This window comes from Olea europaea, chromosome 13 (assembly GCF_002742605.1).
Source record: "Olea europaea var. sylvestris chromosome 13, O_europaea_v1, whole genome shotgun sequence".
NCBI lineage: Eukaryota > Viridiplantae > Streptophyta > Magnoliopsida > Lamiales > Oleaceae > Olea > Olea europaea.
Window position 1 is genome coordinate 23,861,380 of NC_036249.1, and position 13,545 is coordinate 23,874,924.

The window sequence follows — 13,545 nt, forward strand, 5'->3', positions numbered from 1 at the left end:
CAATTTAGTCCTTCATCTTTCACTTTTCTTCAATTCAGTTCAATGTTATTTCTTTCTTCCTCCGATCGTCTTGTATCGTCCTCAATCTCATACTTGGCATATTTTCATTCTAGTTCTGCACTTTCGCTCAACTTTCCAATATTTGCACCTTTGGTCCCCGAACTATAGCTTTGTTCCATTTTGGTCCTTTTCGGCTCTTTTCTTCTGAATTCCATCTTTTCCATAGAAATACCTACATTTCATAAACTTAACGAGATTAAGTCACAATTCAAATGCTTTGTCCATGTTTAAGTCATGTTTGTGAGCTAAATAAATGTGTAAAAATACACTTATTAGATATCTTGTTTGTGCTCGAAGATTAGCCGTACTCTATTTTGAATGCTTATGAAAATGCATGTTTTCTTTTTTTTTTGTGAGGTCTAAATTTTATTGCTTATTTCATCATTTCGTGAATCTTTAATCATGGAATGTCTTCTAGTCAGCGTATGTAACATAACTCGTAAGTTCTGCGAACCTAGATCGACCTGCACATGCTTCTAGGCTTCGTAGAATTTCCAAATAGGAATTTTTGCTAAGGGTCACAGCACTTACGATCTTAGATCGACTTGCATATGGAGCAGGGCTTTGTAAGATTCCTTAGGAGGAATGTCCACTAAGGGTAACACGTACAGCCTTAGATCGGCCTGCGTATGTAGCAGGGTTTTGTAAGATTCCTTAGGAGGAATGTTCACTAAAGGTAACACGTATAGCCTTAGATCGGCCTGCGTATGTAGTAGGGCTTTGTAAGATTCCTTAGGAGGAATGTCCACTAAGGGCCGCAGCACTTACGCCCTTAGATCGTCCTGCGTATGGAGCAGGGCTTTGTAAGATTTTTTAGGAGGAATGTGCACTAAAGGTAACACGTACAGCCTTAGATCGACCTGCGTGTGTAGCAGGGCTTTGTAAGATTCTTTAGGAGGAATGTCCACTAAGGGTAATACGTACAGCCTTAGATTGGCCTACGTATGTAGCAGGGCTTTGTAAGATACCTTAGGAGGAAAGTCCACTAAGGGTCGCAGCACTTACGCCCTTAGATCAGCCTGAGTATGGAGCAGGACTTTGTAAGATTCCTTAGGAGGAATGTCCACTAAGGGTAACACGTACAACTTTAGATTGGCCAGCGCATGTAATAGGGCTTTGTAAGATTCCTTAGGAGAAATGTCCACTAAGGGTAACATGTACAGCCTTAGATTGACCTGCGTATGTAGCAGGGCTTTGTAAGATTCTTTGGGAGTAATGTCCACTAAGGGTCGCAGCACTTACGCCCTTAGATCGATCTGCATATGGAGCAGAGCTCTGTAAGATTCCTTAGGAAGAATGCTCACTACTCAATAAGATTCCTTAGGAAGAATGCTCACTAAGGGTAACATGTGCTTACGCCCTTAGATCGGCCTGCGTATGAAGTATGGCTTTGAACTCTGCCTCATTGTTTGAGGCTTTAAAGGCAAATGGCAAGGCTTCGCAGAATATGTGATGTTCAGGGTTGATTAATACGACGCCTGCCCCAGATCGTTCTCAGGTGGATGAACAGTCGACATAAAATCTCCATGGGGTTTCTTCTTGTAGTTCCTCGATTGGGACGTTGCAGAACTCAGAAACAAAGTCAATGAGTGCTTAGCCCTTGATGGAGGAACATGGCGTGTATTTGATGTCGAATTGTCCGAGCTCGACTGCCCATTTGTAGTGATTGCCTTAATGGAGAGTTGGTGAGGACCTCAATGGGGTGTTCCAAAAAGTATGGCCTTAGTTTTCGCGCGGCCATTAGTAAGGTGAATGCCAATTTCTCTACAGGTGAATATCTAAGCTCGGCTTCATGAAGCGCCTTGCTTACGTAATAGACTGGATGTTGAACACGATTCTCTTCTCGGGTTAGAACCGCACTAATGGCGTGTTCTGAAACAGATAAATAAAGCTTTAGGACCTCGCCGACCTTAGGTTTTAAAAGCAACGGAGGCTGAGCTAGTTGTCTCTTTAGCTCATGAAAGGCGTCCTGGCATTCTTTAGTCTATTCGAACTTCTTTCCTCCTCGTAACGTGTCAAAGAAGGGTTTGCAACGGTCCGTAGACTTGGAGACAAACCGGTTGAGGGCGGCAATCCTTCCGGTTAAACTTTGTACCTCTCTAAGTTTAGTTGGAGGCCTCATTTGGATAACAACTTGTATTTTTCAGGATTTGCCTCGATTCCTCAGTTGTTCACAATGTGAGCTCGGAATCTTCTAGAGCTGACCCCGAAAGCACATTTCCTTGGGTTCAACTTCTTTTCATACTTCCTCAGTATATCAAACACCTCGGTCAGGTGCTGACAGTGATCCTTGGCCTTGATGCTTTTGACCAGCTTATCGTCAACATACACTTCCATTGTTTTTTTGATCTGTTAGGAAAACATGAAATTCACTAGTCGTTGGTAGGTCGCACCAGTGTTTTTGAGACCAAATGGCATTATTCTATAGCAGTAAAGACCTCGGTCAGTTACAAACGAGGTATGTTCTTGATCTGGGCCATACATCGGTATCTGGTTATATCCGAAATACGCGTCCATGAAGCTGAGTAGTTCGTGTCCGGTAGTGGCGTCCACCATTTGATCTATTCTTGGCAAAGGAAAACTATCTTTTGGGCATGCTTTGTTGAGGTCGGTGAAGTCTATGCATACCCTCCAATCTCTGTTGTGTTTTTTCACAAGGATCGGATTTACGACCCACTTCGGGTATTTGGTCTCATGGAGGATACTGTTATGCAACAGTTTTTGCACCTCCTTGTTGAATGCTTCATATCTTTTAGGGTTCAGAGGTTGTCATTTTTGCTGCTTTAGCCGAACTGAAGGATCCACCTGTAATTTGTGGCATGCGATGTTGGGGTCTATTCCTCTCATGTCTCCGTGATTCCAGGCGAAGACATCAAGGTTTTGTCTAAGAAGGCCACAATTTCATTTTGGGTGGATGGCTACAGCTCGCGCCCCACTTTGAGCTCCTTTGTTGGGTCTTTGGCACAGACTTGAACTCCTTCTAGTTCTTCAACGAGTTCTCCTCCTTCTTTCCTGGTCCACGGGTCTAGTGGAATGAGCTCGAATTCCCATACATTTGCCTTATGCACTCCCAGGGAGTTGCGTTGATGGCTAGTATAGGTTTCCCTCATGGCAGTCGTTTGAGGGTCCTGCCGTCATGGAGAACTTGGTGGTGTATTCGTTTCATGAGGGTGGGTGTGAAATGGATTTCTGGAACTTGAGCTACGACTCATGGCTCTCAAATTTTGTGAAGAGAATGAGACTATTTTTCACAATTAAAGCCCTCCTTCTAGCGCCAAACTGTTGACGTCAAAATTAGCAAGGCTAATCTTAAGCCAACTTTAAGATTAAAAAGGACGATTTATTGTTGAAAAAAAAAACTACAAAATATGTTTAGAGAGTGTAATTATGCATTGAGTTGTTGTATGAAATCACTTACCCTTTACAAGAGTCTTATTCAACTATTTATACATAGTTTCAGCTGACATTACATCAAATCAGTCAATCAGCAACAGTACCAAGCTCAGAATTCGGGTCGCTGGATTCTCTTGTGATTGGCCGATGAGGCCGGTAGCCATGTGTCAATATTTTCCCCAGGTAATGATGACCTGCAAGGGGCTGGAGGTTGAGGACTTAGGATTGGTTGTTCACCTGTAGCAAGTGTATTTGATTGATAGGGTGATGTGATAGGGGGTAATCATGATTTTTTTGAGATAACGGCGGGATTGTCCGACCTGGTAGTAAGGACCGAACTCACATTTAACTGAGGTGGGATTAACGAACTGTTTTTATTAGATCGGAATTCAGATGTCAACAGCTAGGATTTATTTTTTCGACTATCAACGCAAATAAACATATTTGATACGTTAAACTACAAAACCACAGCTGATTAAGAATAAAAGATAACCCCCGAATTGGCATCCCCAACAAGGGGGCAATTTAAGAGATTACCGACCACGAGATTACAAAAAATTAATTTCATCTCCTAGTATTTAAAAAAAAAAGGGATTATAAAGCGAAATATGATTACATGAATCATATCTATTTATCTTGTGACAATTTTAATTTCTGGTAAAGAGTCGAACTCACAAAACTCTTAAGATCAATTCTCTGTTACGCAATTTGTATACAAAAATTCTACGTGTCAGGCTATTAACGAGAAATGAATTCGATATCTGCGTAGAAAACAACATTATAATGATATAAATATAAATAATTTTCTCGACCAACCTTCGTCATGTTGTAAGTCATGTAATTAGGGCTAAACTTCTCCAAACTGTCATAAATTCTTCTTGCACATTTGAAGGCATGGACTTGCATGAACCCTGGCATATATATCACTAACCAACACTTTCACTTGAAAAAATGCAGCCACTGATCCTGCATTCACTTCCACATGTGAAACTAATTTTCTTGATTCTGCCACCTCTTTTGCCGCCTTCAATCCACCACGATCGACACTTTCTCGATAGGTTTTTGACCTCATTAGTCCCCAGCCTCGCGATATCGACTTTTTAATGGTGGCCAGATAGTTAGATTCCGGCTTCAAATTTCCAGTTCCCATATCATAGACATAGATGTTTGCTTTCTTTTGCTTCTCACCATATGTTGCCATTGTTACGCCCCTATCTGAAACACTTCGAAAAGTCTCCCTCCACGTCATACGAGGTGTTCAACACCCATCCGAAGTGGTTCCGAAGTGACGCCACCACCAATGTTATCGATCTGCTAACGTACTGCAAGGCATAGACAATCTACTGAATCGATCGAAGTGCCCTCGTCCCTGAAGCCGAGGTGCAGTACATTCCGAGGTTTTCTGTCAGAGGATTTGCTGCCAATTTCAGAAAGAGATTTATGTCAAGATCCTTTCTGCCCCCAAGGTTTAATTGATTTGACATCTCCATAAGCCTAGTTGATGTGACGTATCAACTTTATGTCAACTCAACTCAGGAGAAGTAATTACCCGTCCACTCTATAGACGTGGCTAATTGACGCCTATGAACAGATGCCTCACACCGTCAGATGCATACACGTGTCTCACATCTAATGGTTCTCCTCACCTATAAATACCCAAGGTTTGACAAGAGGCAAAGGTAATGAAACTCTTACAACATAGCTTTTCATAACAAGCAAATATATATTCTCCTCCCCACTATTTTGCACAACATTGGTATTGTTCCGATCACCTGAGGCTAACTTAACCGTCGGAGTGTATGCGGTTGCCACCACCCCCACTGGTTTCGACCGTGTGCATCTGGTTGTGCGTTGACTGTGCGCAGGGAGGATTACGTGGAGTAGCTATCGGTTGGCCACGTGGAGGGTCCAATTTACGAGGTCAACAGATTGGCACCGTCTGTGGGAACACTTCCCGTCCAAAGTTCTGCATTCTCCACCGGAGAAACCACCGGAAAACTAGTGACTTACCCTGAAAAGGGTACGTTCTTGAAAAAGAGCAAAGTCGAGTTATAATCCAAGTTCTTATCACCCTTGAAAAAGGAGATAGGATGAGTTACAGCCATGAAGACGAGAACCCTATGAAGAGGCCTCTGAAGAAGAGGTGCTCCATAACAATGTCACTCACCAGAGACCCCATCACCAGCGTCGTCAAGGTGAAAGAATAGCCATGCTCACTGAAGGAATGGCTCAAATAGATGCAGGCATGAGAGACATCGCAGCCCAGAATATAGCGATTCATGAACTTCTCATGCAAGCCTGAGGTCACCAGGGCTCTCAAATGCCCCAAGGATCTTACCTAGTTTAGGAAGCCCCAGCATCTCGTTCCCGAGGCAATGTGAGCCAGCACAGAGAGTGCTCCCTCGAAAGAGAAGAGGGTGCAAAAGCCACATCATATGTGCAAGGGAGCTAGCCAGCAGAGCCACAATTGGGGGACAATTTTCCTCAAGAATATGAAGCACAAAGGTCAACCAGCGTCTTCGACCGAATAGGACAGGCCCTAGTAGTAGGGTACGCTCAGTGCGAAGATCAGTTCGACAAAAACAGGAGCAAGAACAAGCATCTCCTCCTCCTAGAAATAGGAATGAGAGAAGGGACTTAGTTGATTGGGGCTGTCGAGGAGTAGCATCTCTACCTCCCCAGAACATCCAAGATGATGAAGGGTCAGATGGGCCTTGTCGATCTTATAAAATTGACGATGATGATAATAACCTCCCTTTCTCAAGGAAAATTCGAAGTTTCCCAATGCCTGCGAATTTCATGCCCCCTAAGATCCCTAAGTATGAATGAAAGAGGGACCTAAAGAAGCACCTCACCAAGTACATGACACGGATGAGCCTCAGGGGAGTCTCGCCTACTTTGAAGTGCAGAGCCTTCCACTTAACCCTAAGCAGAGCTGCTGAAGAGTGGTACAACAGACTTCCTCCCCTGAGCATTAGGAGTTGGCTGGATCTGAAAAAGGCGTTCTTGAACCAGTACCTCTCACGCGGAGAAGGAAAGGCCCCGGTACAATGCCTGCAAGATATGAGGCAGGCCCCTGGATAGATGCTGAAAAGCTATCTCGTCAGGTTTATAGACGAAATCACGTATTGTGAGCAGGTCACTAAAAAAAAAGCCCTTTCAGCCTTGAAAGGTGGCCTCAATATGAACACTTTGTTCTGGAAGGATGTGCGCAACAAAAATCCCACCACTTATGATGAACTGGGAGAAATGATGAGAGTTGAGATCGTCAGTGAAGAGATGATTGATCACTGAAACCGTGACGTGCAGGGACTCCCTTCACCTCAAAGGCAGGTAGGTCGAGGACCCGCAGTGCACCTTGTCACTCAGCAATGGACTCAAGTAGGTCATATAATAGCTCCCACCTCTGCACAGGCATTGGCTTCGACCATGCTAAATGCAGTGCCGGTGTTAGCGTACGAGAATTTTCCTAGTGGAGCAGGACCATCTGGAGGAACTGATAGTAATAAAAAGAAGAAGAAGAAGAAGCAGTCAAATAGGCCCTTGTAAGGGACAAGGTTTTGCACTTTCCACCAACTCTATGGGCATGACACCAATGAGTAAAGAGACACTCCTCGACGCTCGGATCGGAGCGACCCACATCCCTCCAGGAGGAACAAATACCCTCGCAGATCCGCCTCCCCGAACAGGGGAGAGAGAAGGCATAGAGAGCAGTTACTCCGGAGAAGAGAATCAAGGGATCGAGGAGAGTCCAGACAGAGAGATTAGGCCCCATTTTCTGGAGGCCAAATCATCAAGGAGATCGACACAATCATTGGGGACCTCACATCGGTGGCAAACACCAGGAACACCCAAAGAAATTACACAAGGAAAGTAAAGGACCTGCCAATGCTCACCTACATTATCAATGAGTCCCAAGTGGCCAATAGGATGGTCCCAATCACCTTCTCCCAGGAAGATGCACAAGGAGTTCACCACCCCCATTGTGACGCATTGGTTGTGAGAGCCATTGTGGCAAGAAACGGGCTCAAATGCATGCTCGTCGATAATGGCAGTTCGATTAATATATTATTCGGTTCACCTTCGAAAAGATGCAAATTGAACATGGATTGATTTCCATGACCGATCCACTGTTCGGATTTACTGGAGACAGCATCATCCCATGAGGGAGGATTACTCTGCCCGTCAAGATGGGTTCAGCCTCTCTAGTGGCCCAACGCTTCATGAAATTATTGGTGGTAGACCACATATCAGCCTACCATGGAGTATTGGGAAGACCCGGCTTGAAAGATCTTTGGGCTGTCACCTCCATCCACTACTTGTATATGAAATTCCCAACTGAACATGAGATTGCCATGGTCCGAGGTGACCAGATAGGCTCCAGGGCATGTTACTTAAACTCTCTGCGAGAATCGAAGCCTTGAATTGTTAATGTGATCATAACTGAAGTTGCCAGTGAACCCAATTGGACGTGGAAATGCTCGACACCCCTGAATAAGGGCATACCTCCGAACAGGAGGAAGACGTCGACATGGAAGAAGCCCCGAAAAAGGGCACCCTCTTGATAAATTAGATCCCTGGATCATTGACTCCAAGCCAAATGCAACCCCAATGGAAGAACTTGAAACCTTCTTCAACAACCCAGAGGACCCCAGTCAGGTCCTGCGAATAGGAAAGGCACTGTCTCCCGAAGCAAAAGAAGAAACGGTGAGCTTCCTGAAAAGGAACTTAGATGTCTTCGCTTGGAAGCATGAAGACATGGTGGGAATAGATCCAAGGATCAGTTGTCATCATCTTAATATCAACTCCTCCTATGCCTCACATAGGCAGAAAAGACGTGCCCTCAACCCGGAACGGTATGAGGCGCTAAAAGACGAAACACACAAACTTAGCCGCAGCAGCTTCATCAGAGAAGCCATCTATCCGAAGTGGATATCCAACCGGGTCCTGGTGAAGAAGCCTAGCAGAAAGTGGAGGGTGTACGTAGACTTCACGAACTTAAATAAGGCATGCCCTAAAGACAGTTTCTCGCTTCCAATGATAGACCAACTTGTGGATTCCACAGCCGGACATGAACTATTGAACTTCATGGATGCATACTCAGGGTATAACCAAATACCCATGTTTCGACCCGATGAGGAGGCTATATCATTCATCATAGATACAGGATTGTACTGCTACAAAGTCATGCCCTTCGAATTGAAAAATGATGGAGCTACATATCAAAGGCTGGTCAACATGATGTTTGCCGAACTCATTGGCAGAACCATGGAGGTCTACGTGGACGACATGCTAGACAAAATCCTTCAGGCCGACGAACATGTAAGTCACCTCGACCAAACCTTTCGAATACTTAGAAAATATAAAATGAAGCTGAACCCCCTCAAGTGCACCTTTGGAGTGGCTTCAGGTCAGTTTTTGGGATATATTGTAAACCAAAGGGGAATCGAAGCGAACCCAGTGAAGATAATGGCCTTACTTGAAATGAGGTCACCTTAGAAACCAAAGGAGGTCCAAAGCCTCAATGGTCGAATAGCAGCACTTAGTCCCTTCATCTCCAGAGCTACAGATAAGAGCTTACTTTTCTTCAATGTGCTGAAGCAAGGAAAGAAGTTCCAATAGACTTCTGAGTGCGAAGAAGCCTTCCAAATGCTGAAGAAGCACCTAGGAGAGGCACCCCTGTTGTCAAAACCTCAACCGAAAGAGCCACTACTACTGTACTTGGCGGTTTCGAATGAGGCGGTCAGCGTTGTCCTAGTCAGGAAAGAAAATGAGGACCAATTATGAGTATACTATGTCAGCAAAGCACTCCTCCCAACTGAAACAGGCTACCCAGACATGGAGAAATTGGCACTCGCTCTCATCACAGCTCAGGGAAACTAAGGCATGCTTCCTGGCCCACTCAATTGAAGTTTTCACCAATTTCCCATTGAAGCAAGTACTGCAGAGAACAGACGCATCAAGACCCTCGCTAAAATGGGCGATCGAGCTTAGTGAGTTCGACATACTGTTTCGACCTCGACATGCTCTCAAGGGCCAGGCCCTTGCAGATTTTGTGGTTGAGTTTGCCAAAGCCCCAGAAATGGAGGTGACAATGGAACCAGCCGAACCCCCAACGTGGAAACTGTTCGTAGATGGATCCTCAGGAGAGGCCGGCTCGGGGCAGGGATTGTCTTGGAAAGCCCCGAAGGTCACAAGCTAAATTGCGCAGTAAGGTTCGGCTTTAAAGCCTCGAACAACGCTGCTGAATATGAGACCCTTCTAGTAGGCCTTAGACTGACGAAAGAAATGCAGGTCAGAAGGCTACTAGCGAGCAGCGATTCTCAGCTTGTAGTGAGTCATGTCAATGGAAACTTCGTGGCCAAAGACAGTAGCATGGTTGTATACTTAAAATTGGTTCTGGACCTAGTTCCTCATTTTGAACGGTTCGAGCTGATTCAAGTCCCATGCCTAGAGAATACTCGTGTAGACGCCTTGTCAAAATTGGCCAACAGCAAGGATCTAGAGCTAATAAAGGTTGTCCCCATTGAACACTTATCGAAGCCCTCCATTTTCGGAGGTGAAGAGGTGCTATGGATAGAAGGCACCCCGTTATGAATGTAGCCCATCATCGCCTATCTTAAGGACCAATCACTACCAGCTTTAAGAAGCGAGCCAAGGAAGTTAAGAAGAAGGGTTGCACACTTCGTCCTAAAGAAGATGTCCTCTACAAAAGAGGCTTCGCCTCGCTACTTCTCCGATGTGTAGGAGGCGAAGAGGCCATGTATCTACTCAGGGAAATCCATGAGGGAATCTGTGGGAATCACTCCGGAGGAACGACTCTGGCACACAAAGTACTCCGACAAGGATACTTTTGGCCGACCCTAAAAAGGGATGTTTGCTAGTTTGTCCAGAAATGTGATAAGTGCCAGGACGTCTCAAATATACAAAGACAACCTTCTCAGAGCCTCTCCGTAGTGACCAACCCTTGGCCATTCGCCAAATGGGGCATCAACTTCATAGGTCCACTCCCAAAAGGAAGAGGAAGCGCGACATTTGCTATTGTCACCATCGACTATTTCACCAAGTAGGTCGAAGCTAAACCTCTTGCCAAGATCACCGAGGCGAAAACTACAAAATTCGTCTGGAAGAACATCATTTGCAAGTTCGGCATTTCCCACTCCTTAGTATCTGACAATAGGAGATAGTTCGACAACAAGAAATGCGAGACTCATGCGACGAACTGGGTATAAAGAAGTATTTCTCGACGCCTCATCACCCACAAGCAAATGGGCAAGTTGAGATAGTAAACAAAACAATCAAGCATACCCTGAAAAGGAAGCTTGATACCTCAAAAGGGACTTGGGTCGATGAGCTTCCCCACGTCCTCTGCGCCATCAGAACAACTAGCCGAACTGCAACAGGGAAGACACCCTTCTCCATGACCTACGGAGCCGAGGCCATGAGCCTGGTTGAGATAGGAGTCCCATCGCACCGTCGAATACACTTCAATGAGATCAGTAACGACGAAGCTCGAACAAGCGAACTCCACCTCCTTAAAGAAAGGAAGGATGCCTCCCAGGTGAACTTGGCAAAGTATCATAGAAAGATAACCCGCTATTATAACTCCAGGGTCAGAAATCGAACTCTTCGTCTAGGGGACCTCGTCCTTAGAAGGGTATTCCAATCATCAAAGCCAACCGGGTCCGGAGTGTTGGGACCGAACTGGGAGGGTCCTTACCGCATCTGCAGGGAATCCCGACTTGGCACTTTTGAAATTGAAGACATGGTAGGAAAAACACTCCCTCATCAATGGAACATCGAACACTTGAGGAAATACTATCAGTGATGAACTTGTGTTCCGGTCCGATCTCAATGTTTAATAAATGTGTTATGATCCGATCTCATTTGTAACTTCCCTATCTTACTAAGTGCTGAAAATGCCTTGGTGAAGGGTGATGTAACTTTTCTAAGTAATGATACTTTAATTCTTTGTCACATCAGTTAGTAAATTGTTGCCTTAGCTCTTCAATATGTTAACTAGTCCGATCTATTGTTATTAACCGATTATTTGGTAAATGGCGCTTCATGTTTACTTAAGTGATTGTCATTCACATACTCAAATGTAAATGGTTCGACACAATAGAAAAGCAGAAGCAACAATACTTAAAAAAAAATTTCATTTCATCCATTCGGAATCGGATTACAAAAGAGGTTGATGCCATTACAAAAATTGATTAATCCTACTCTACTGGGGCATCTTCCGCTCCGGCCTCCGCCGCTCCTGTCCCAAAGGCCTCTGGAGCGTCCTCGGCGAACCTGTCAGGTCAACCTCCAGTACGCCCACCAAACTCTGCCTCTAATGAGGATATGTCTAGAGTATGATGGACCTCTTTCAGCCGACCCAATATTCCTTGGGCGCTCCAAGAAGTCCAGAAGTTGGCAAAGCCATCGTACAGGGGGTGCGCTTCAAAATGGTCGATGAAGTTCTGTACAGCCACCTCCCCTGCTGACTTCAGCTCCTCCTTCAGATAGGCGATCTCATCAGCTTGGGCATCCGCCCTCCACCTCAGCTTTGCCTTTTCTTTATTGGAGGCCTCCAAAGCCTCCGTGGCAAATCGGTGGTGCTCATTTGTATGATCAACTCTTCGGGTAATAGCAGTCACCTGACACTCCACTTCATAGAGCTCTTTCTTCAGCCGCTCTATGTCCTCCTTAGCAGTTGCGAGCTGGGCCTCAGCCTCCTTTCTTCTTCTCTCTTCCTCCTCGGCCTTGGCCCGGGCCTTCCTCTCTACATCTCCATATTGCATCGCCTCCTCAAGGTACTTGGCGATGTCCTCCCTCTTAGCGTTGAAGTCTTTCACCGAGCCCTCAAATTGGATGCTTATGCTCAAGGCCTGGGCACATAGGCACTGTTGGTCGCAACCAAGTCCTTGGCAGTGCAGGAGGCGGTGTGGTCTCTCCATTCCTCAGTCCAATACTTATTGTGGATCACCGCCATCGCAGCCGTCTCTGGAGGAAGAGCCTCCAACACTTCCTTCACTGGCTCCTCCGAATTGGTGCCCAAGAAATCCACCTCCTTTGACGGACGGGCCCTTTTCCTCTTTGGCTTTCCCGGCACTTGGGCAATGGGCACAGCAGCTACTGGTGCCACTGATGGCACGGGCGCCTTCTCCGGGATGACCACCCTGGTAGGAATTATTGTATACCTCAGAGCCGGAGGCTGCCTCGCCACAATTGGGCGCTTTGAGGGGATAGTAGGCTTCTTGCCCTTCCACAACAGATTTGCTTCCGGGTCCTCCGCCACCTCCTCCTTGGTCGGAGGCTGGAGCCTTTTGCTGGCCTCCACGAGATCCTCCATTTGCTTTTTGTACGCAGAGGAGGAGGTTTTCAGGGCTCTCGCCTCTGCCATCATCCTTTGGATGGTTTTGAAGTCTGGCCTTAGAGGCAGCTTCTTGTTAAAGTTATCTACAAGGGAACAAGCAAATTAGTACAAGTGCAAACAATTCGGAAAGTGCTGAAAGATATTCGCTTCGGGACATTTACCTTGAGAGGCCATCAAGTCGTGCATCACGAAGTGGATATTTTTTCTGATCAGCTGGTGGTATGACCTCTTCTTCGGAGGCAGCTGATAGATAATGCAGATGATGTCAAAGTCGTCGATGGAAACTTCACACCGAGGAAGAGTGCCTTCAAAAACAAACAGAATAGTTAAGAATCGAACCGAAGAAGAATAAACAAGACACACAAAGCCACAGTACTCACTAAGTGTTGAATACTTTATGTGGATCGTAAGAGGTGCCGTGGTCCCCCTCCATCGTGTCCCATCTCCCGACAACCGAGTACCACGAGCTCTTCCACTCCTTAATGGAGCTTGGCAAATCAAGCACAAATGAAGTGTGGAAACCCCATGAGGTCAGGTAGTACCAGCCCCTAGTCTTATCCCCCCCTCCAGCCACTACCTTGGAGATGTAAAGGGTTTGGAATACAAAAAAAGGCATCTCTACCCCCAAGCGACGCCTCCTTCCACAACATCCAGGAGCCCACCATTTGGCTCCAGGAGTTCGGGTTCAATTGGGTAGGAGCTAAGTCACTTGACCTAAGTACCATATG

The 13,545-nt window shown here is 45.8% G+C and overlaps 1 protein-coding gene across 1 annotated transcript; it reads right to left on the bottom strand.

Annotated features, from left to right (window-relative positions):
• Nucleotides 1–3,540: 3,540 nt before the first annotated feature.
• LOC111408567 lies at nucleotides 3,541–4,654 on the bottom strand. The gene is made up of 2 exons (XM_023038315.1): nucleotides 4,354–4,654; nucleotides 3,541–3,647 (listed from the first exon to the last, which is right to left on the bottom strand). The coding sequence occupies exons 1-2, from the start codon at nucleotides 4,652–4,654 to the stop codon at nucleotides 3,541–3,543; spliced, it is 408 nt and encodes a 135-aa protein (XP_022894083.1).
• Between the last annotated feature and the right edge of the window lie 8,891 nt (nucleotides 4,655–13,545).